General features: G+C 39.2%; 1 protein-coding gene across 1 annotated transcript; it reads right to left on the bottom strand.

Annotated features, from left to right (window-relative positions):
• Nucleotides 1-950: 950 nt before the first annotated feature.
• Nucleotides 951-25,443, bottom strand: LOC120534428 (zinc finger protein 891-like). The gene is made up of 4 exons (XM_039762001.1): nucleotides 25,281-25,443; nucleotides 13,810-14,062; nucleotides 12,827-13,326; nucleotides 951-1,683 (listed from the first exon to the last, which is right to left on the bottom strand). Exons 3-4 carry the CDS (start codon nucleotides 13,191-13,193, stop codon nucleotides 1,124-1,126), a joined length of 927 nt encoding a protein of 308 aa, XP_039617935.1. The 5' UTR covers nucleotides 13,194-13,326; nucleotides 13,810-14,062; nucleotides 25,281-25,443; the 3' UTR covers nucleotides 951-1,123.
• Nucleotides 25,444-25,642: the final 199 nt, after the last annotated feature.

The following is a 25,642-nucleotide window of genomic DNA, read 5'->3' as shown; positions in this document are numbered from 1 at the left end:
AAAGAATGAACACTATGAATATATAAAACAAAGGAAAAGGAATCAATATTGTGTTTCCAAGACTCTCCCTGGATAGTATTAACTGAGCCAGTCAAAAGCCTCAGTATCTAATAAAAAAAGTGCACTAGGGAGGTAGGGCTTTTAAATGATCAGCAGAGTGGTGAATTGTAAAAAAAAAAAAAAAAATGGTCTGAGTTGAATTTACCAGTTTGCAAATAACAAGCTAATTTTCCAGTAACTTCACATACTGAATGTGTTCATCAGTGTCAGGTAAACAGAACATTTAGTGGAATTCCTACTCTGCTGTTCATGCTTACTGTCAAAATAGGAGTGAACCTCACTCTTCAGGCATATTTCACTGCTGTAAATCATATTCCATTTACTTTGGATTTTTCCTTGTGAATTCTTGTGAGATTCTGAAGATTACTTTTATCAGCGAGTCTTTTGCTGCAGTCAGAACAGCAACATGGCCTCTCTCCACTGTGAATTCTCTTATGTCTCTGTAAGCTGTTACTCGTAGAGAATCATTTACCACACTCAGAACAGCAATATGGCTTCTCTCCAGTGTGTACCTTTGAATGGACCTGAACAGTACTAGTCCTTGAGAATACTTTGCCACAGTCAGAACAGCAAAAAAAGCTTCTCTCCATTGTGTATTCTTACGTGGACTTGAAGCTTGCCATTTGTACCAAATCCTTTGCCACATTCAAAACAACAGTATGGCATTTCTCATGTGAATTATTGTATGAATCTGAAGATTGCTTTTATTAAAGAACTGTTTGCCACTGTCCGAACACCAATAAGGCCTTTATCCAATATGAAATCTTTTATGTTTTTGAAATCTGCCACTCCTAAAGAATCATTTTCCAGTCAGAACAGCAATATGGCCTCAGACCAGTGTGCATTTTTAAATGGATCTGAAGCTTGCCATTTGTGCTAATTCCTTTGCCATACACTGAACAGCTATATGGCTTTTCTCCTTTGTGAGTTCTTGTATTAGTATAAGGACTGCAGACTGTCAGAAACTTGTTTGCCACATTCAGAAGTGTGATATAGCTCAACTCTGGTGTGAATTCTTGCATGACTCTTAAGATTGCTTATATCAGAAAATCGCTTACCACACTCAGAACAGCAATAAGGCTTCTCTCCCTTGTGCAATCTTGAATGAACCCGAAAAAGAACTACTCCTTGAGAATTGTTTGCCACACTCAGAACAATATGGCCTCTCTCCTGTGTGAACTCCTGTGTTGATCTTAAGATGACCACTGGTGTTACATTTTTTCCTACATTCATAACAGCAATATGGCTTCTCTCCAGTGTGTATTCGTTTGTGTCTTGCAAGGCTGCTTTTGCTAAATAATTGTTTTCCACATTCAGAACAGTATGGTTTCGGTTGTGTGCGAGCCCTGTCAAGTTCAGATCTCGATTTTTCTTTAACTGTTCCTGTCTGCTTTTGGCAAACATCCAGAGCTGTAGGTTTTGAATTGTGCACCTGTCGTTGCATGTGGATTATTCTTAACCTTGTTAATTTCACAACACGTAAAGAACTATGTTTGACTGAGGCTGGTGTTAAAATCTCTGATTCCGATGTCAGTTTTTTCACATTTTCATTTTCCTGTGGTCTACAGTGAAGAGAGGCATCAAAAAATGAAGACTGAGAGGCAGTCAGTTTTTCTTGTAAATCTGCAGAAATAAAAAATGTACAGTTTCAAATAAACATTAAGTTCAGAAAGAATGGGTGACCAGTTAATCCAGTTCCAGATGTAATTTTCCCACTACAGATTGCATAAAAACTGGTTTACCACTGTGCGAAAAAAAAAAAACACCAAAAAACAACATGCATACACATATTAACACATGCATTGAGAAGGAAAAAAAAAATGTATTTGTATCTTAACAGTGATGTTACTTTCTATGAACTTGTATGTAACCTGTGTGTACTAACAGTGCAAACACTTTAACTGTATTTTCCAGAGTAGTAGTAACTGTAATTTATGAACCCTTAAGAATATCAGAGCAGTTACTTAAGAAAAGAATTACCAGAGGACTGGAAAGTTGCAAATGTGACTTCAGTCTTTAAGAAAGAAAACAAAATTGGTCCATGTAATTACAGATCAAAAAGTTTAACTTCTGCAACAAAACTATTAAAATATTATATTATATAAGTGGCAACATGGGTTTATAAGAGGGAGATCAATCCAAACTGGAACTGGAATAGTTTACAAAAACATGACAACAGTTACCTGCATTTTCAAAAATCCTTTGATAGAGTCCCACACACCCAAGACTAATTCTAAAACTAGATGTTGTAGGGATCAGAGGATCTCAACTTGGTTAACCAACAGGAGACAAAGAGAAAATTCAGTTTGCTGCAGTAAAGTTCACACTGCTACATGTTGGCAACAGAAACATCAATTATAATTACAAAATGGGACACACTGTACTACAGGAAGCAACATCAGAAGAGAACTTGAGATTTTGTTGACACAATATTTTCAACAGCTAGCTAAGCAATGTGTAGACGTAATTAAAAAAGGGAAAAATCACAGTTTATATCATAAAATCTGTTTAATATAACAGTCCATATTCGCCAATCGAAGGATGTACATCACAGCCAATCAGAGGCTAGTTTACCAACACACCACAACCTTCCTTGGATTGTCTGTAATCCAATATAACCAATCAGAGCAGTGGCCATTAATCTTTGGCAGATCCAAACTGTACAAATGATCAATGGTGTTATTTCCCTAGTGCAAGCTCCTGTTGGAGGAATGAAGAATCTGTGTGCCATGTTTACATTTACTTATTTGGCCGACACCTTTACCCAAGGAGTCTTATAACATTTATGATACAATTGGTTACATTTCTTTTTTGTTTTCCAATTGGAGCACAGGCTGGTCTGGTGACTTGCTCATGGTCGCACAGTGTCAGTAGTGGGATTTGAAGCCACAACCTCAGGGTTCGAAGTCCAAAGTATTAACCACTATACCATAAAACCTGCCAACTTCTTTCAGTCTCATAGCAGTGTTGGGATTGTTTTAGTATAACGGACTGATCGGCAAAAAAATGCATGTAATTATATTTGCTTAATCGACTAAACAAGCCCAAACAAAAGGACAGCCCCTATAAATATCACCCAAAAGTCTCCTCCATCAGAGTATTTTTTCACTAGAAAAAACAGAAGGTTGTTTATTTATTATGTAAAAAAAACAGATGGAATTACAGCAGAACTAGTTCTACAGTAAGCATTGAAACCTAAAGGGGAAGCGGTATTAAAACAAAAACCATAATCAGAACAAGAGAGTACCATAAGTAATTCACTTCAACTCACTTAGTCATCACACAATTGATCTTTTACTGATGCGAGATTGATTGACTTTAGAAAGAAGTTTAGATGAAAGTTTGAGCCATGGTATTTCTTTGGGTAGCATAAATAAATACAGTAGCTAGCTAAATACAATTGAGTAGTCTGCAAAATGCACCGGTTAACTTTACTTCAATTGAGTAGCATACTCTCCATCTGACAGATATTTACAATAATATCCACTTGCACAGCCACAGCACAATACGTCACCGCAGATCTAGGGCTGCAGTTGCAGGCCAGATGTGACATCACTGCATTTTCAGGACTGTGGTTTGGAAAATTACTTTTGGAAGGTTTAATCTGATCTCAGCAAGTAAGTCATCAGAAACCATGTCACCACTGTTTCAAAAGATGGATGTTCAGATGATGACTTTTAGAAGCTTTCAGGGGATTATGAACCCATTCAAAAATTAAGCAATAAACTAACAATGTAGCAACAAACAATTATTTGGGAAAAGGATTTTGAATTACTCAGTTTCTTAAAAGCAACATAATTTGACACTACTTCACTGACAAAAAAAAGACAAATATAAAGTGGCATAGAAATTACAACCTTAACCCTATATTACCGTCTCATTAAAAAAACTTAACCTTTACTTCTTAACCAAACAGGAATATGTGAGTCGATTGTTTCATGAAAAATGACCCCAAAGAATGGATGGATGAATCCAATTTATAAAATATACAACAAACAATAAAACAGAACTTTAACGATCTTAATTTATGTTAAAATATTGTCTTAATGTACCTGGAATTTTCCATTCATCAGAAAAATAGACTAAACTTTGGGCAAAAATTATTTTTGTCACAACTTGATGACAATACAATAAGTTTTGATGTCCCCCAGTTTTTACGAGGCAAAATGAACAGCACCATAACCAGTGATGTAGTCATTAACAATTAGCACATCAGCCAAAGAACAAAGATTGCATACATGTAAATGTTACATTAACTTTTAAACCGGTTTTGAAAAACATTTTCCAAAATGTACAGTTTTTATCAATTATAATTAAAAACAATAGTACTATTGCCATCTTTGATTTGTGCTCGAGAATGCAGTGCTCATGCCTAGAAACGGAGACTTGTTGTTTTTGAGAAATGGAGGCGTTTTGTTCACCTTGCCTAGCAATGGTGATGTCACTTCTGTCCTGAAATTGCGGGTCCAGCCCTGTGGTGACATATGGAATTGTGGCTCTGCAAATGGACGCTACTCAATATGGTGCTGTGGCTCTGCAAATGGACGCTACTCAATATTTTTAGCTAGTGACAGCAAATTCGGACTCTTCAGCTGTCATCTTGTAGTTCTAAAAGAAAATAAATTATGTTAAGTATGTTATCTATTGGGCTTTTTATTTTTCCTTTTCAAAAAAGAAACCGCCAAAGACCATTAAAAATGAAAGATGAACTAACTGATTTACACACAATCTGTGATCCCTCCTTGTCACAGTTTTGAAAGAAATTGTCATACAGTAAGAAATCAAATATTGAGAAACAAGTCTGCAAATAAATGATATATAGACATATACAGACAAACTCATGGTCCAGTCCCACCCTTTGGAAATGACCATCTATTTTCCGCATCCAGGTGTTAAATACACCGCAGCTTCAAATGTATAGTACATCAGCTTTGCTTTCATCCACTCTTTAAGAGATATGAACCGCCATCCTCTGAAACAAGCTTTCAGGTGGTATCATTTATACTTTGCCTTTTATTAGTATAGATAATGTTGCTTAATAATTTTGCAAAGCACTGACTGACTCACTCACTTTCCAACTTCCCGTGTAGGCGGAAGGCTGAAATTTGGCAGGCTCATTCGATACAGCTTACTTACATAAGTTTGTAAGTTTTCATTTCGAAATTCTGTGTGTAACGGTCATAACTGGAACCTACTTTCATCCATATATACGGTTATAGCCTGCAGCTCGGTCGCCGTGTGAGGTGGAGTTGTGCCTGCCCATATAAGGCCGTCCGTCAGCAGCTATCCAATAGACACGCTGTCGCGAAATATTTGCGGGTGAAGGGCTGTGCTTATGCAAACGCAGATGGGATGGTCAGTCACAAACTCAGCGAAAGTGCGAGAGAAACTGAAGTGCCAGGTCTTAGCTAACATTAAATAAAGCCGTGGACATCGCAAGATCGCACGACATAGCACAAGCACAGCTAAGAACCTTTGATGCATATAGTCTGAGCGGCTCACGTGAACTGACTTTGTAGGACTGGGAAAGGTAAACCCGTGCATGCAGTGTGTGATGTAACAACCCTCCTGTTCAAAAAACGCATTACACAATTGAGAAGGCAGCAAAAGAATATGAAGCGAGCGACGCATACAAGCATATTCATAAGTGCAGCTACTGCGGAAACAAAAGCACGGTGTAAACCTTAAGTTTAAATTAAGTTCATAGAACAGGCTGCCGCTGGCGTTTGACATGCCTACGACGAATACGATATTCGCGAGATAGATTGCACAAGCACAGCTGAGAAGCTTCGATTCATGTACTCTGAGCGGCTCACGTGAACGGACTTTGTTCTGGCTTTAACTACTGTGAAATAAACAGACAAACTGGAAGCGCGAGTCTGAGCCTTTTCATAATCTCGAGAGAGAAACATGGTGGCAGCGTAGGTGACGGAACTGCGCCGAAAGTCACGCAAGTTTGCTGTTAAAAGTTCAGGACATGGAGACGCTCACATGAAAGGAAAGTGGAGGGTCTGAGATCGCTGCTGATATTAAGCCTCAATGCTAAAAACCTTGCGAAGTCATGGAGAACATGGAAGTTCAAGTTCAGATTATTCACAGAACTTGCAATGCCGAAGGCAGAGGAAAACACTAAAATCAGATTATTCCATTATCTTTTTGGAGAAGGCGGCAGAGAATTGTGTCAGGCGCTGACCAGTGATGTAAGACATGAGGAGTTAACCATGAGCTTGATACGTAAATTTGATGAACATTACAACCCGAAAATAAACAAAACTGTAGAGAGGTACAGATTTTTTTCAAGAAATCAGGCAAGGGGAGAAAATATAGACAACTACGTCACAGATCTGAGAGTGTTAGCAGGCACATGTAATTTCGAGGAGATTAAAAGTTCCCTTATACGTGACCGAATTATGTGCGGAACCAGTGATGCAAGTTTAGAGAGGTGCACACAAATATTCAGAGCCACAGATCTGTTAAAGGAGAACAGCAGAACAGTCACACGGGGTTCCCTATTCTATACTTCTCCCGGTGCGTCTCCCTAAACATTATCAGAAGGCTTAACAATCCTATTATTACACCTTCTACGTGCACCCAACCATCCTTATTACGGAGTCCTCCTTGCTTTACCGCTGGCTGCTTCTTTCCATTCACCTTCCCAGCTCTTTATTTAAACAGTTTTCCTTCTCCCATTTCCACTCCTTCGCTGTCTTCTCCCTTTTCGTTCAAAATATGCCCTCCTTGCCTTTAGCGATTTGGGTAGTGAACACTTTGATGAATGAAACCTGTTATCTTTACAATGGTTGACAAATACGGAATGTAACTTGAACACAACACATCCTCCAAATACAAATCTGATTGAAAGAAATAATGATAATCAAATCCTTGATGACAGCAACACTTGTAACAGTCACAAAACAATTACATTGACAATCAGGTTATTTTTTAAAATGTTTCCTTTTCTTTTTCATAACTTCTTTAACACACTACTTTTCCGCTGCAAAGCGCGGGTATTTTGCTAGTGTCAAATATACATGGTTGAGGCAAACGTCTTGGAGATAGACAAAATAAACTTTACAACTGTATTTACATCTTCCAAAATAAAAATCCATATGTGGTTTCAAGAATATTATTTTTTTAATAAATGCGTGACCATTTTTTTTTTAAAAAAGGTCATTTGCAATTCTAAAATATATCTCACATACATCTCCCCTCTTAACAAAAAAAAAAAAAAAGCTTATATGACCTCATGTCTTTTTTTCAATAAACATTCTAATGTAGCAAGTATTAAATAAAATGGATACATTTTGTCAGATTAGTCAATGAAAAACTTGATCAGATTGTTGACAACATAATCAGTAGTGGCCATCCTACAATCTCGCAATTTCTAAGACAACATGGTTGGGAGACATTTTTCAACAGCAGGGGCACTAGAGAGAATACACTTAGTGATGAGAAACAAGGAGATTTTCCTTTGCTTTAAATTGTGCTTCTCTGTGGAGTGCTTTCACAAGGGGTCTTGATTCAGATATTACTTACTGTTAGAAATGCCCACTTCCATCACTGTGAATGGTAATGTAAATAGATTGTCAGCACTAACATTTCAAATATTGCTTTTGAAAAGCTAACAGATCACATCAGCAGTCACACTGTGTTTCCCTGTTGATCGAGTGTGATCTTTCTCCAAATCGACAAAGGAATCTAGTATATACAGCAGATTTATTATTTACAACAATATACAAAATATGATTCCAGACTTATTGGGTTTGTTTGACCTTCATTATGTGAAAGGGCATCAATGCGTCAATAACTGCTCATCCAAGAGTATGTCTGTTCTTATAAGACATGATGCAGTTCGGCACAACATGTGCCAAGTATCAAGATATACCACAGCAAAGCTATCAGTTTTACGTGGGAAAAGGAGAACACACAAGATAGCACATTGCGGATGCAGTGATCTACAAGTGAATGCAGCTCACGTACAATGTTTTCCCTGACGATGTACGATTATGCAAATACAAACAAACTGCCAGTTGTCTTTGCTTGTATATGCATCTGCCATTAAACAAATGTACGTGATATAATACACAAACGCATTTAAACAATCATATGTATGTGTGTGCGCGAGTGATACCTAACATAGGATTGTACTCAAATCATCCTAAAATGTGCTTCATTTACATCCAATTAAAATATTGCATCAGTCCTTCCATTTTCACAAAGACCGATCAGTATTTATTGTTGCATTTGAATTCATTGTCAGTCTGCAATATACAGTCATATGAAAAAGTTTGGAAACCCTTCTCAGCCTGCATAATAATTTACTTTCAATCAAAAAGATAACTGTGGTATGTCTTTCATTTCCTAGGAACACCCTGAGCACTGGGGTGTTATCCAAACAAAGATATTTAGTGAAGCAGTATTTAATTGTATGAAATTAAATCAAATAAGAAAAACTGACTGCAAAAAGTTGGGTCCCCTTGTAATTTTGCTGATTTGAATGCACGTAACTGCTCACTGCTGGATTACTTGCAACACCAAATTAGTTGGATTAGCTCTTTAAGCCTTGAACTTCATAGACAGGTGTGTCCAATCATGAAATAAGGCAATTGCAAGTTGTGCTTCCCTTTGACTCTCCTCTAAAGAGAGACAGACAGCATGGGATCCTCAAAGCAACTCTCAAAAGATCTGAAAACAAAGATTGTTCATTATCATGATTAAGGGGAAGGCTACAAAAAGCTAATCTCAGAGGTTTAAACTGTCAGTTTCAAATGTAAGGAATGGAATCAGGAAATGGAAGGCCACAGGCACAGTTTCTGTTAAACCCAGCAGGTCTGGCAGGCCAAGAAAAATACAGGAACGGCATATGCGCATGATTGTGAGAATGGTTACAGACAACCCACAGATTACCTCCAAAGACCTGCAAGAACATCTGGCTGCAGATGGTGTATCTGTACTTCGTTCTACAATTCAGTGCAATTTGCACAAAGAACAGCTGTATGGCAGGGTGATGAGAAAGAAGCCCTTTCTGCACTCACACCACAAACAGAGTCGCTTGTTGTATGCAAATGCTCATTTAGACAAGCCAGATTCATTTTGGAACAAAGTGCTTTGGACTGATGAGACAAAAATTGGAGTACTTTGGTCAGAACAAAAAGCGCTTTGCATGGTGGAAGAACACCACCACATTCCAAGAAAAACACCTGCTACCTGCTGTCAAATTTGGTGGAGGATCCATCATGCTGTGGGGCTGTGTGGCTAGTTCAGGGACTGGGGCCCTTGTTAAAGTCGAGGGTCGGATGAATTCAACCCAAAATAAACAAATTCTTCAGGATAATGTTCAAGCATCAGTCACAGTTGAAGTTACACAGGGGTTGGATATTCCAACAAGACAATGACCCAAAACACAGTTCGAAATCTACAAAGGCATTCAAGTAAAGGGAGTAGTACAATGTTCTAGAAGTCCCCGACTTGAATATCATCGAAAATCTATGGGATGCTTTAAAGCAGGATGTCCATGATAAGCAGCAATCAAATTTAACAGAACTGGAGAGATTTTGTATGGAAAAATGTTCAAAAATACCTCCATCCAGAATTCAGACACTCATCAAAAGCTATCGGAGGCATCTAGAGGCTGTTATATTTGCAAAAGGAGGCTCAACTAAGTGTTATGATGGATATTGCATATTTTCTGTTAATCCAATTAACTTAATGTCACTGCTGAAATACTACTGTTTCCATAAGGCAGGACATATTAAAAGTAAGTTGCTACTTGGAAAACTCAGCCAATGATAAACAAAAATCCAAAGAATAAAGAGAGGTTCACAAACTTTATATGACTGTATGAAAACTCTGCAAGTGAGCCATCATCCAATTTCTGCAGCCATTCTTTCAGCGTCCTATTGGTCAGTTCCCTTAGTCATGTTTAAATGGTAATTGGTTACTGGAAAAGCCATTCTAACTGCATTAGTATCACTGTAACCTGTTATTCTGTTCTTAAGTTGAGTTCTGGGTTTCAAAATACGAAAATGAAACAGCTTTCTCAAGAAACATCACAGTCTACCTTTTTGCTTTTGCAGAATAAAGGTTATTTCATGTGCCAGATCACAAAGAACCCAAAGATTTCATATAAAAGTGTCTACTACTGTCTTGATAGTGTGGAAGACGAATGTTCTCTTCGTTCCCTTGTACCAATTAATGTCTGAGAAGTAAGCTTTACTAAACCATGTAACAGAAAAATATTTGTGCAAAGGACTCAAGGTCTAAGCATTCCACACCTAAGTCTGCCTTGTCACGTTTTCCCTTAGCTTACATCTGAACGCCATAACAAAAGGGGCCAAAAAATCAAGTTGCATAAGGGGCGTTGAAGGGGCTCAAGGATTGTGTATAATGAAGTGTAGACTGCGTGATTTAATATCATTATGAAATGTCACATTCTAGGGGTATAAAAACTTGCCCCACCCAACAGACGGGGTTCAGAAGAGCCCCGATGCTGTCATGTATAATTTGATTGTCTGCTTTTCTGAAACTCTTCTCACTGTGATTATTGCAAAATAAAGCTGCTTTATAACCACACCAGCTGTCTGGTCTGAAGTCTTCGTCCACAATAGAAGAGGGCAAACTTGATTTAAACAGGAAAAGAAGGAGAAGGCCTAGATGCATATAAGAATATAAGGACTGCAGCATGTGCGGTTTTAGAAACAAACACCTTTACGTAGAGGAAGGCAAAGCCATGGCAGCACACTCTTTTAAAGAACACCACAAGTGTATTAAGTAGAATAAACTCTTTAAATTACACAGTCATCTCTCGGACTCTTTCAGTTACATTTAAAATAAACTTGTTAAGGATATTGGTTTGTATTATTCAGGTTGTATTTTTTCTCCTCATTTTTACTTCTACTATTTACTGACTGGTTTCTCTGCAAAAAAACATAACGAATGATTAAAGTTCAATATTTCCTCACTGAAACTTGCCTTGTTTATTGAGATCTGCCACCGTGTGCTTGTTCAAGTGATTATTTGTTAAGCTCTTTCAAATGTAAAGAACAGGACAACGCACAGGAGAACCTCCCGACGTTTGTTGGAGTACGTCTTGAATGTTCATTCAGGTGCTTCTCTTAGCACTGAGCATCCCGTTCAAGGCTAAAACTGAAAAAGCCGAAGAATGCAGGTGTCCCTGTGGCCCATGCCGAATTATTGAAGATGAGGCAGTCAGCTTAGGCCATATTGATAATGTTTTAGATGTGTGTGGCCCTTTCAAAAGTTTATCTGGTAAGCCCCAAAAGGAGAGCAGTTAAGGTAGTCTAAAGTGTGTTTTCAGGGGAAGTTCCAATAGGCAGTGGCCCATGGCCTCTGTTGAGGTGTTATTATTGCTCTGTATTTGATCTGTAACAAGGCAGGGGCAGCAATAGGCCCTTATCAGCATCATGTCGGAGACGTGAGCACTGCCCTTGTAAATCAAAGCTAATTATGCAGACATTTCCAGCATTGACTTATCCACTAATACAAGAACCCCCCAGGGGTTAAAGAACTTTTTTTGATATGTTACTGACAATCCCCAACTCAGTTTGCTAATGTGCTATTGTGCATTTATATAGAGAATATAGTCTTTATTCCTCGAGATTGATTTCTCATTACTTAATACAACTGTCGGTAGTTTCAGAGATCATTTACAGCATCTAGTAGTATTTGCTGTTAAAGAAAGGAGTTAATCAATGCTTGGTCGAATAACCATCCTTTAAAAGTTCCTTTTGGAGGTCTGGGACATTTCTTTTAGTTGTGCGAGTTGCTGAATATTACTATTGGTCGAGTAGGATTACAATACAATCACATTACAATCCTTCCTCGATCGCGGGGTTGCGTTCCAGAACCCCCCGCTATAGATAAAAATCCGCGAAGTAGAAACCATATGTTTGTATGGTTATTTTTGTATATTTTATGCCCTTAAAAACTCTCCCACACTGTTAACATTATTAGAGCCCTCTAGACATGAAATAACACCCTTTAGTCAAAAGTTTAAACTGTGCTCCATGACAAGACAGAGATGACCGTTCTTTCTCACAATTAAAAGAATGCAAACATATCTTCTCTTCAAAGGAGCAGAGAATGTCAGAGAGGGTGAGAGAGACAGAAAAGCAAACAATCAAGCACCGCGCGGGAAGCATATCTTATATCATTGAGGAGTTTTAGTTAATATATAATACATGCTTGGATTGGGTAGCTTCTAAGCCATCTGCCAATAGCGTCCCTTGTATGAAATCAACTGGGCAAACAAACTGAGGAAGCATGTACCATAAATTAAAACACCCATTGTCCGCAGAAATCCGCGAACCAGCGAAAAATCCGTGATACATATTTAGATATGCTTACATTTAAAATCTGCGATAGAGTGAAGCTGCGAAAAGCGTGATATAGCGTGGGATTACTGAATACCTCCAGCAATAACCTCCTTAGCTGATTTCCAGGATTAAAATTAGCCTAACATTCAGGCTTGTACTTTCACTTGGTGTAAACCTGGTAAACTGTGCCACTGTGGTCATTGCACAGCATTTAAGGGAATTAAAAAATAATAAATTATGGTTTTTAAAAATGAGGTGCTCAGTTTAAAACATACCTATGACATCAAAAAGAGCTAATTATAACAAATTTGGAGTTCATGAATCAAAATTAGCTTACATTTCTACATTGTGAGAAAGACAGAGAGAGACCCTGTAGGTAGATCACACTGAGCTTCATGTTGATTTTTTTTACAATTATTTTTATCCCTTACCTTCTTCAGAATGCGCGGAACATGATGCATTCTCTGTCTCCTTTATGTCAGAATCCAAAGGTTCGGTTTTCACTTGGACATAATCATTCTGGAAGGAGTGGGATCTACTTTTTGGGAAGTCTGTTCCAGTTTGCTCTTCTTCTGGACATACAAATTGAGAGACAGCCTCTGATTTGAAGTCTTCTGCCTTGACATGGTTTACAATTGTATTTAGCTGCAAGTCACTTGTATCTGATGTTGGCTCAGATTCTCTTTTAACATTTATTAGTCCCAATTTATAATCTTCCTCAATGCTACAAATCTTCCTCTGATGTTGCATGCATTCCCATTCACAGTTTTCTTCCTTAATATGCTTATTGTTTTCCATGTCATACGAAGAAAGGAGACTCCTGTACAGTCACAGATTCTCCCTTTCCTTGTATTGTACAAGGGATGCTTGTACCTAAATGTTGCAGTTTTCTTTATAGGAGGCCTTTCCTCAGCATCCAACTCCAACTCCCCTACCAAGAAACAAAATGATAAAGTATATTAAGTAAGTAGCCAACACTTCCAGTTAGTGCTGTGGCAGGATAAGATTCTGGCTTTCAAAGGTTTTGCTGTTGCCCCTCAGAGAACTACAAGATCTTCAAGTCACAACACTTACAGAAGCAAGCAAAATTTTAGGTTACCGATGGGTGAACTTCAGGTTGAAAGATCCCTGCCAGTCTCATATAAATTACACCCACCAATCACATGAAACATAAGCCATGTCCTTCACTCCAGTTGGCCAATGCAGTTGGTTACTAGCCTTCTGTTGACCTGCTTATTGTTACAGTTTTTGAGAGGTGCTCCCGTTTTCTGGTTCTTTCCATGTGCCACTAAAGTTAAACGTAAAGTGGACAAAGCAGCACCCAACCAAAAAACCAACTGTGAAGCAACACAGCACAGCAAACTGAAGTCTAAAATTACATTGATTTTTTTTTACAATTACTTTCATATATTACCTTTTGCAGAACATAATGCTTTCTCAGTCTCCTTTATGTCAGAATCCAACGGTTTGGTTTTCACTTGGACACAATGATTCTGGAAGGATCCACTCTAAAATGGCAACACTGATCTGAATAACACATCACACATTACTTGTCTCTTCTGAGTCAGTTTATTCAAATTTGTATTCCACCTCTAGAAGATCCTAGATAGATGGACAATTGCCTTCATTTTAAAGATGTTACCGGAAATGGCAGCTTCTCTTTTTCTCTGTAAACAGAAGAGGGTAAAATTATTTCAAGACTGCAAGAATGCACATTTAATCACATTCTTTAACCGTTCCTCATAGTTCACAGACTGCAAACAATAGTCCACATTTAGTTTTAGAGGGATAACTTAAATGAACAACAATATGAGGCATTCTAGTAAAAATTATCATTTTGTTTTCTCATAGAGGGGTTGTAAAGCCTTTTCTTATATTTTACTGATCCATCTATAAAGATCTGTCAGAATGCACATTGGTTGATGACACAAGGTAAAAGCAATCCTGCACAGGTTATCATTCGACAATAAATGTTCCTGATTGCTCTTTAATTCAAATTATTTTTGAATAGCTCTCTTAACAGACATTGCAACAAATTTACTGATAAAGTGTAAATTTTACAATTTACAGTATGGATTCACAAAAATAAAGATTGGTTTAAACACATAGTAAAAATAAAAAAAAAATTTCAAGATGTTTGACATATTGACCTTAACAACATATGCAAGGATATTAGTATTGAAATGTTACACTTTGACTGACGAGAGGAAACTAAAAACTCCAGTCAGCTTAATGCCTACTGAAAATAAACTTGTGGAGGTCTAGTTAGTTATAATATAGACTTATAAACAATGTCCAACACAGTCACAGCTCTGGAGACTTCAGCCAACTCATCCAAGGGCATTCGTGGATTCCAAAGCTACTAAGTATTTTCTGTGTCTTTCCCATGGGTAAGGAAATAGCTTGACAGTATAGCAATGGCACCAAGGACTATATCATGATACAGAAAAGGGAAAAGTAATTGAAGAGAGACATTAATTTATAATTGACAATTTTATATTTCTGTACAAATAACTAACAAAAAGGAGTGCTATAAGAACAGATATAATATCTGGGGAAAAACTTATCCTCTTATATAATACGCTACCGTGGTTGTCCGTTTGTCCGTCCAGGATTTTAAATCACCTGTAGCTCGTAAACTGTTCAACCTATAGACCTGAAATTTGGTACACATATACTACGTGACATCTACTGTCCATATTCGGCGTGATGATTGACCTCCAAGGGTATTCCTCTTTATTTTTATTATTGTAGAATCATCCTGGCAGTGGCCAGCAGGGCAGCCATGCGGCGCATGCGTATGAGTGCTGTTCTCATTCCTACCATCTTTGCCCTCACTTCCCGTACCTCTTCATATTTTAAATCATTCTTGAGGCAGACTGAACACTTAAGCGTCAGCTTAAGTGAAAAATTAAGGAAAAGTAATTGCAACATAAACAATGACTTAATCGGTTTTAAAAAGAAAAGAAAAAGAAGAAAAAGCGGGCCACTAGGGGGGAGAAAAGAGCTGCTGAGGAAGCAGCAAGCACATCAACCTCTGAGCAAATGAATGCTAAACGTACAATGAAAGAGGATGAAAACTAGGAATGCTCAAGTCAAGTGTATTCACTGCACGTTATCGTGCAGTGTGCCGTCAGTGGTTATTAATAATAAGAGTCTGCTGAAGTAGTAGGTTTTCAGCCAAGCTGAATGGGAGTCTTTTATAAAAGGTGGCAGATCATGCAGAGTGCAGCCTTCCACTGTTCCTTTATTAATACTTAGAATCCTTAAAGGTCTGAGATCTTGACATTGTAAGGTGTAATCCAGTTTGTATCATATGATGAGTGCAGATACTGTAGTTAAGCAGGGCCTTGGCCATTAAACAGTTTGTATGCAAGGAGGAGGATTTTAACATCTACCAAAAGCATATTTAGAAGCCAGTAAGTAGCAAATTAAAGGAATACTACACACACAAAAAAAATAAATAAATAAAAGATGTGGAAAGCATGGACTCTCAAGCTGTGGTTTTGATTGTTTGTTGCAAAGTGTGATGGACAGCCGAAGCTCTTACCCAGCCAGGACTCCAATGTGATGGAAGGACCGAGAGAGAGACAGCTTGCATGGGACAGTATCTCTCCTGGGACAACAGAGGGCAGTACCCCTGGCTTTTTAGGATGCCATGGGTTTGAAGCATGGAAGCATAATCCTGCAGGGACATAAGGGCACACTGGGAATAGCTGAGCCCACCACTGCAGGACTGCCTCCATACCCGGAAGTAGGCCTGTTAGGAGATCACTGGACACCTGGAGCACTTCTGATTCCTCTATAAAAAGGAGCCAGAGTTGGGAGGTGTAGGACAAAGCTCAATAGAGTCCAGCTGCAGTCAGGCAGTTTTAGGCCTTGGACAGATTCAGCAACCTGAGAGATTCTGAGGCTGGATGATGCCCCCGATTAGCTGCATCTCTTTTGACTCCACCCACTTTCCATGCCCCCAACCCCGTGTTAGCGGTACACTTTTGTGCTAAATGGTGGTAAACTGAGCGTGTCTGCAAAAAAATACTGATTATAATTAAAAAAGCTTCACCAGGATTAACTGTCATGCTAATGTAATAAACGTCTCTCCGTACTTGCTACGAGGTCACGAGCCATCCAGAATGGACACACAAAGCCGTTCAGCTAACAGAGAAGGTCTTAGCTGGGCGATTCAAACTACTACTATATACCTCTTCGTGCTTCTGAGGGCGAGTGCGTCATTCCTCTGGAGCATAATGAATCATTAATCGTGGCAGAGTTTAACATAAATATTAAAATTTTGAACACCAGCAAAACTAAAGTACTAATGATATAACACAGATAGGACCAAAAAGACAGTACTTTAAAGAGCTCCTAAACGTTTGGCGTGTAGTATTACATATTTTGACTGTTTACACAAATATGATTTATTCGATTTGGAGTCTATAAGAATATGTAGTGTTAATCGTAGCTGTGTGCAGCATAGAATTTATTCTTCATCTTCTTCCTTAGCATTTCCCATTTTATGTGGGGTCCACCAGTGTAAATCCTTAGCCACAGAACCACTACTCTGTTGACTGCAGCGATTAACTAATTAAAAAAGTGCAGTGTAATGAATGAGACATGACAAATGCAGATATAAAATGTATACTATAAAATACAAAATGTTAAGATTATTTGTTCAATTTGTTTCTAATATGTATGACACCAAAACAACTGCTTCAAATGCAGAACTGAGAGAACTCGATAGTTTAATAGTTTAATAAATTGCAGAATCCACATTTGAGTGCAGGAACTAAAGGGAATTGAAATCATCATGAGGGGCGTTTAATAATAAGTGTCAGTTCACCAGTGAAACAGGAGAATGGCTCCAGAAGGGGGCGTCCATTTATGGACCTCTTAAGCCGCTTTTCCACTGCATAGTACGGCACGACACGGTTCAGTACAGCTCACCTTGGTTCGGCTCAGTTCAGCTCGGTTTGCGTTTCGACTGCAGTGTAGTACCGCTTTAGAGTGGGCGGGATTATTCACGTGTCGTTATAGTTGCGCCGCCTCTACTGCCGTGACACCGTGGAACTTTTACAACAACACGCAGACAACGACAACACTTTAGCTCGACGACGCGCAAGGTTAAGCATCTAAAATAAGCACATCACTAGCTAACTTTTATCACTGTTGCAAAGCATAAAATGAACTTAACTGCCAGTGTAACATTAAAATGCTGATTCTGTATATTACAGATCTTCCACATTTTGCAAAAAAGTCGCCGCAACAGACCATCTGTTTGGACATTTAACCGTGCTTCAGAGTGGTGGGATGTGATTGTTCCCGGTTTTACAAACACTCAGTGGCTGGAGAACTTTCGAAACTTCCACGTGTCTGTACCTTTAAAGAAAAGAATAGCCAGTGACACAGTAATGACGATTTTCTCCAGCCAATCAGTGACCAGCAGAGTTTACACGTCACATTTTGGTAACGGTTCGGCACGCTTGGAACCTCGGCTGAGGTGGTACTAAAAAAAGGACCAGGTACCAAGTACTGTTCCCCGTGGAAAGCCCCGCAAAAGTGAGCTGTACTGAACCGTGTCGTGCCGTACTATGCAGTGGAAAAGCGGCTATAGTGTCTGAAGTGCTCGCATCTGTCTGAGGCCTAAAAACTGTCCTGACTGTAGCTGGACACTTCTCAGAAAGCTTGCTGGAGGAGGAGTGGAGGCAGACAAGAGACACAGAGAGAGAAATAAAGAAAAATTACATTGTGCTGTATTCATCAGTGCTTATCGTACTGTGCTGCCTTGGTGGGACACAAAGGACAAGCATTTTCCACAGCTGAATAAAAGCCTTGTGTAGTGCTGCACTTGCGTTTGTGCCTGTTGTGTCAGTATTGAGGAGCTGGTGTGCTCTCTGGTAGTCACAAAAGAGAGAAACATATTTGGTAATTTCAGCTCGCACTTCATTAAAACAACAAGATATTACTGTAGATGATGCATATTGCAACTCTATTTGGGGTCATTAGAAATTCAAACAGATTTTGTCCTGATAGAAGAAATCATAGCAAAGGATTCATTAGGATGAAAGTGGAGGGCCAGGAGCTTACGCCAGAGACAATACAGCGAGCCCTAGTCCAATGGATCTGAAACACAGCCCTAACAGTTGCGATTTTTGTTTTTCTAGGTTATTATCTAAGTAAGTGTGGATGAGACCCCCTTATCTCAGAAAACTGGGGGCCAAGTTTAATAAATCATAACTTTGTTTCCAAATCTGAAGGATACTGAGAAATTATCTTGATTTTCCATTAGTTTTTGTATTGTACTGCAGTGTGCATTTGAAAACACAGATTGTTGTCAAAGATAAAGCCCAAGTTGTATGTCAACTCTGTAAAACTATTGTTTACACGCCTGTAGTTATAAAGTGACCGGACATTACTGTGGTTTGTTCCATTATGATTAATACTATTATCTGTTTTTTAATATCATGAGATATTGGGGGAAAAAACTAGCAACAGCACATTTATTTAGTTGATGACAACACTGATAAATAAAAAAAAAAATAAAATAAAGTAACCTGTCTTTATATGGCATATCTAATTTTCCCCACTTTTTATGAAAAATAGACATTATTATGCCATTGTACTATGGCTGTAGGATTAAGACTTTCAGCTGAGCAAAACTAGAGGCACTGTTCTTCTTGTATAGTGTTGGTTTTTACTTTATAATGTTCATTATACCATAAGGTTCATCTTTTGTTAACCCCACAGGTTTCAGCAGGAAACATCCTCGACACATTTTTGCCAGATAAGCAAGTTTTTGAAGTTCATAAAGGATCAGAGGTGAGACCAGTACTAGGAGAGCAATGAGGCACATCTGGAATGTTGCTCTAACTCACAGAATCATGATACTTCAGAATGGTGGAGCACAATACATTGATAAAAGTAGGGATTTTCCAGAGAAGAAAACACAGCTACAGTTGAATTCAGAAGTTTGCATACACTCAGGGTGAATTCTTTAACACTCATTTTATAACACCTTCCACAGATTTTATCCTAGCAAACTATAAACTTGGCATATTTTTTAAGATGTCTACTTTGCGTAGGGCAAAAGTAATTTTTTCCAACAAAGTTCAGACCTCGAGTGTTTTACTTTTTTTGATTTTAATCACAATTCCAGTGGGTCACAAGTTTACATACACTTGTGCCTTTAAACAGCTTGGAAAAATGACAGAAAATGGAGTCATGAGTGAATGACTATTTGCTGCTGATAGCAAATTAGCCTAATTAGTTAATGTGTGGATGTATGTTAAGGTCTACCATCAGACTTACTGCCTCTATGCTTGACAAAATGGGAGAATCAACAGAAATCATTGCAGGCCTCAAAAAAATTGTGAACCTCCACAAATCTGGTTCATGCTTGGGAACACTTTCCAAATGCCTAAAGGTTCCACGTTCATCTGTACAAACAATAATACACAAGCATATTATAAACACCATGGGACCTCACAGCCATCATACCACTCAGGAAAGAGATGCATTCTGTCTCCTAGACAAAAACGTACTTTGGTGTGAAAAGTGCAAATCAGTCTCAGAACAGCTGCACAGCACCTTGTGGAGATGCTGGAGAAAACAGATAGACAAGTCCACAGTAAAAACCAGTCCTATATTGACATAACCTGAAAGTCTGCCCAGCAAGGAAGAAGCCACTGAAACAAAGCCACCATAAAAGACAAACTGCAGTTTACAATGGTACATGGGGACAAAGATCTCACTTTCTGGAGAAAAGTCCTCTGGTCTGATGAACCCAAGATCAAACCGTTTTGCCATAATGACCATTGTCATGTTTGGAAGAAAAGGGTGAGGCCTGCAAGCTAAAGAACACCATCCTTACCATTAATTATGGGGGTGGGAGCATCATATTGTAGGGGTGCTATGCTGCAGGAGGGAATGATGCACTCCACAAAATAGGCAATATCATGAGGAAAGAAAACGATGCAGATGTACTGCAGCAACATCTCAAAGAGCTCATCAAGGAAGCTGAAGCTCAGTCACAAATGGGCCTTTCCAAATGGACAATAACTCCAAGCAGACCTCCAAGGTTCTGGTAAAAGGACTTAAGTTCAAAAGGTCAGGTACTGGATTGGTCATCACAAAGCTCTAACCTCAATCCGATTGAAGATTTGTGGGCAGAACTGAAAAAGCGTGTGCAAGCAAGGAGGTCTATGAACCTGCCCCAGTTACACCAGATCTGTCTGGAGGAAATGGGCTAAAATTCCAGCAACTTATTGCAAGAAGCTTGTAGAAGGTGACCCAATATGTTTGACTCAAGTTAATCTATTTTAAGGCAATGCTACCAAATATCAACAAAGTTGTGACCTACTGAAACAGTGATATGGTCAATAAAAAGTGAAATACTCTGAGGTCTGTGAACATTGTTGGAAAAAAGACATTTTCCCTTCACAAAAGTAGATGTCAAAAACAATATGCCACATTTATGGTTTGTTAGTATAAAATCTGTGGAGGGGATAAGAAGTGAGCTTTAAAAATTCAATGCAAATGTCTGACTTCAAATGTATGTAGATTTGACATAAAATAATAGCTTATGTATATTTTATTGACTTCTAAAATTAATACTCCCATTCTCATTGACAGGAAAGTGATTTGTGAGTCACCCAGTGAAGACACTGAGGGACACTGAGGGATTTAGCCACTGTTTCAAAGACTACATCAAGTTTTGTATGGGTAACACAGTTCCCACAAAGACACTGTGTGCCGTTTTCCACAATATCAAACCATGGATCACAAAAGACATGAAAGCTCTCTTGAATAAGAATAATAGAGCCTTCATGTCTGGAGATAATAAGGAAATCAAATGGGTGCAGTCAGAAGCAAGGAAGCAGCTCTGTGAGAGGAACACCTACTGCAGAGATAAACTTGAGCACAGGTTACAGCAGAATAAACGTGAAGGAAGTGTGGAACAGGATGAGGACTACAACTGGTAACCAGCAGGCCTAAAAACATGCAGAAAAGAGGAACAGAACTAATGAAGTGAACTAATTCTTCAACAGGTTTGACTCAGCCTTGTCCAACCCTCCCCAAAACCGCTAGCCTCCGAGAGCAAGCTCAGGAGATTCTGGATTGCCAACTGCCATCTGTACCCTGCACAACCTTCCCCTACAATGACATCACACTTGTGGTCCCCAGCCCACTTTCACCTCTTGAGCCGTCTATCTCCGCTACTTAAGTGAGGAGACGGATGAATATTTTTCCAAAAACTAACTTTTTAAAAAAAAAGGAACACAAAGCAATTGTTTAACATCAAATCAACAAAAAATACTTATTTTTGACAAATGTTACCGTCTTGCATGTTGTATGAGCCTGCATACTATATGATTTCACATACTGTACATCTTACACAGCAAAGTCCTGCAAAGTATGATCTCGCTCAAAGCAGCCAATTGCATGCATTGCCACATTGCATTGCTTACAATATGTGTTGCACTGATACCTCTTTTTCAATTGTCTGTTGCTGCACACAACACAGTCAGGCTTGTGTTTTTTTGTCCTCATATGCTGCAGGAAAGCCACCCGTTTGGTATCGTGCCATGCCAATGCCACCAAGTTATCTGCCCCCATGAAAACTGTATTGTCACCTCTTTTCAACTTCAGCCTGTCTGGCTTCAACTGTGAAGGCCTGTGTCTCCTGTTCACCCTCACTGTGCCACAAACTCTATTTCCCCCGTTCTGTAGCTCCATTAACAATTCTGGGCATCTATAAAAATTGTCCATGTACACAACATGACCCAAATGTTCATAGCACTGAAGCAGCTCCAGCACAACCCGACTTGTCAAGGGACAGTTCTTTCTTTGAAAGAAATACTTTCCTGTATATTGTAATTACTTTCAGGCAGAAACCAGTGTTTGCTTCTGCCAGTACAAAATCCTTTATGCCATACTTTGCGGGCTTGTCTGGCATATATTGGCAGAAAAAAGGCATCCCTTTTATTTTATCGTAGATTCATGCACAGAAACATCACAGCCAGGCTGATAAAATTGTTTATATGTTGGTTCCACATTGTCAAGCAGAGGCTGAACTTTACACATGGGGTTACAGCCTGGCTCATCCCTTGGGATTTGCTTCTGGTTATCACAGAAGTGAATAAAACTTTGCAGCAGCACGTACCTATCACGTGGCATAACCTGTCCAAAGCCACCAGGGGACAAAGCAAATTTGGACCAATGCTCCCTGAACTTATATCACCAGTCTGGTCCCATTTCTATTTCGTCTTTAATTGTGGGTTTCCACTTTAAAAAATGAGAATGCGGTGCAAGCGCAGCACGTGATTCAAAATATTGCTCTGCATACCCGTTTGTCTCGTCTGACAGTAGCTGAAAAGCAGCCTCAGGAAAAAAAACAGATTGAAGTAGTTCAGCGGCTGGTAATCTGTCGTGTCCAACAGCAAGCCATGCTGTCTTGTCAAGTCCGGTAGCCAGTTTGGCTCCTACGGCCCAATGTCTGGGTATTCCTCCCACACGAATCTTGCCGTAGGTGCATCGGCTGCGCAAATGCACTCAGCTGGCATCTGATCAGCTAGGGAGGCATCAGCTGGTGTCCGATCAGAGGATGCCAGTTCCTCACTTTCTTGCTCGATCTCCTGATCACTGTCAACAAAATCTGATTCTGAAAAATCAGAGTCCAACTCAGCGATAATGCACAGAACGGCAGAGTATGCCGAGTATTTCCTTTTCTTTTTCATTTTCATTTCTTTTCTCACTCCCTTATGAGATGTCGATGCCATCTTGCCTTTGTTTACATTTCACAACTAACGCACGTAAAGATTTGATGCTGAGTCAATGAGTCTAACATTCCTCCACGCTGAGAGGGCATGCCTGTGATATAACAGTGAGTAATGTTGCCATTAAAAGCTGATTGTCGCCCTCTACCCTGGATGTTGACTTTTGTGCTCATGCACCCTCAACCGCTCCTGTCGAAAAAGTCGACATCCACCCTAAGAGATTTAATAAAGCTTCAAGGCTGGAAAGAATCAACTGCAGAGTGCTGAAAACTTGTGCCAGTCAGATATGAGAGGTCCTTCAGCACCTGTTCTCCCTTTCCAAGAGTTTCTAGTAGTTTCCCTAGCTGTGAAAAACCTCCAGAGCTAGGGAACCTTCACAACTGTGTGTTTCTAGCACCAAAGAAAGGGCATTCCATTGATCCTAAGCACTTCAGACCAGTTGTTCTTACTTTACAAATCACGAAGCTGGTCCTAAAAATACTCAGACACATACAGGTGTGAAAGACACTGTGATCTACATGCTCCACAGAGCCTACTCCCACAAGGCCAGCACCACAGTAAGGATAATACTCCTTGATTTGTCCAATTCCCTTAACACCATTCTACCTCACAGACTGAGGAAAAAGTTTAAGGCCTTGCATCTTGATGACCCCACAATCACCTGGGTCATGGACTTCTTTACCAACAGAAAACAGTTTGTGAGGTTCTAGGACTTCCCACTTATAACCTACAAATATTTTCAGATTGTTCCTCCATCATAGGCTGCATTAATAATAGTAGATGAGTCTGAGCACAGGAGGCTTGTGGAGAACTTCATTTTGTTGTGCTGGGAAACCACCTTCAACCCAAAATGAGCAAAACAAGAGAGCTTGTGGTGGATTTCCAGTGCATTAAAGAGCCTCTGAGGCCACTCTCCATTTTTCGGTGGACATGGAAGAGGTGCACAGCTACAAGCACCTGGGGGTTCATATAAAGAGCAAACTGGGTTGGTCTGACAAAACATAGGCGTGTTACAAGAAGGGTCAAGGCAGACTATACTTTCTACGAAGAACTTGGGTGTTTTGATGCATGTAGCAAGCTTCTGGAAATGTTCTAAAAGTCAGCAATAACCAGTATCTTCTTCTATGTTGTGGTGTCCTGGGGAAGCAACTTGAGCTCAAAAAATACACAATGCCTGTACAAACTTATCAGAAAGCCCGCTCCCTGGACACACTGGAAGCCACCGTGGAAAAGAGAATGGTGGCAAAATTGGATGCCCTGATGAAAAATCTCCATTCCCTGCAGGAGACGCTCTCTGTAAGCAATTTTAGGCACAGGCTCATTCTAACCCAGTCTCTAATTTCACACTCTTAATTTAATTTTGCAATTGCAGAGCAATATACAATTATTATTTATTGATTGCTTGAATGTATGGTTTCTCCTTGTTTTCTGTGTTTCTGCAGCTGTATCTAAAATTCCCCTTGGGATTAATAAAGTTTATCTAATCTTACCCAGTTACTTTTGTAACAACTCTCTCAATTTGCTGCCCATGTCAGAAAATGGCAAGGCAATTGATTTTGCAATTGGGCTGGGACAGCCACAATGTCCAAACAAAAAAAAAAAAGATAAAGCCAAGCCTAAAACACTAACCATCACTGAAAAACATGCAAGACCCTGACTCTCTACCAAAACTTCTAAATAATTCAATTCTTCTCAAAATGTATGTACCCAGAAACTTTGTAGCTGATAGTACCACTCGCTATAGTCTTCTCAAAAATCCACGGTTAAAGTCAGCGGCAGCATTTCTTCTACTTCAGTAAATATATACTGGGACACGTGTGATTTATAGTCAAAAAAGGTGTAAAACTCAATAATTATTTGAACTAAGGAGGATGTGTCGATTTTACAGCATTTAAATAAAATTTGAAATAATAGGTAAACATCGCCATCTACGGATTGCATACGCAAAATAGTGCAAAATTTAAGTGGAACTTTAGACTCGTTAAAAAGAGAGACTCGTAAAAACAGCACACGCCTCGGTGCTCTCGCTCTTCTGCATATTCGATTACTACAAAATATATCTCCGGCACCACTTTTGCCCTTTTTCGATTGCTTGCAGCATTGAAGTGCGTACCGTTTGTCTTTTGGGGAATTGCTTCTCCGGGAAGCAGGACACCTTCAGTCAGTCACTCGATTGCCAGTAACATTCCGCATCTCTGATGTACAGTCTGTTGTTACCCGATCCGCGCGTGCAGGCGTTTTGAAGGCCTGACGTGCCGTAAAGTGTTCACGCATGCGTCAAACAGATTGGGCGGCACAGTAAAAGTGTGCTATGACGTAGCCTTTCAATACGCACGTGCGCGCGGATCAGGACTGCCATCCATCCCGTAGACATATATAGGTAGACGCTGCATTCATATGGAGGAATATTTCGGACAAAATTAAATAAATAAATAAAAGTACTGTGAAATGTGAGTATAAATAAATAAATATGTC

This window comes from Polypterus senegalus, chromosome 8 (assembly GCF_016835505.1).
Source record: "Polypterus senegalus isolate Bchr_013 chromosome 8, ASM1683550v1, whole genome shotgun sequence".
NCBI classification, from domain to species: domain Eukaryota; kingdom Metazoa; phylum Chordata; class Cladistia; order Polypteriformes; family Polypteridae; genus Polypterus; species Polypterus senegalus.
The sequence above is the reverse complement of the archived record's forward strand: the minus strand, read 5'-3'. Positions and strand labels throughout refer to the sequence as shown.

Excerpts from the sequence above, each read along its gene's own strand:
- LOC120534428 (XM_039762001.1), bottom strand. The coding sequence starts at position 13,193 with ATGGAAAACAATAAGCATATTAAGGAAGAAAACTGTGAATGGGAATGC. Across the intron at positions 1,684-12,826 it reads TTCCGCGCATTCTGAAGAAG|ATTTACAAGAAAAACTGACT; the intron begins GTAAGGGATAAA and ends TTATTTCTGCAG.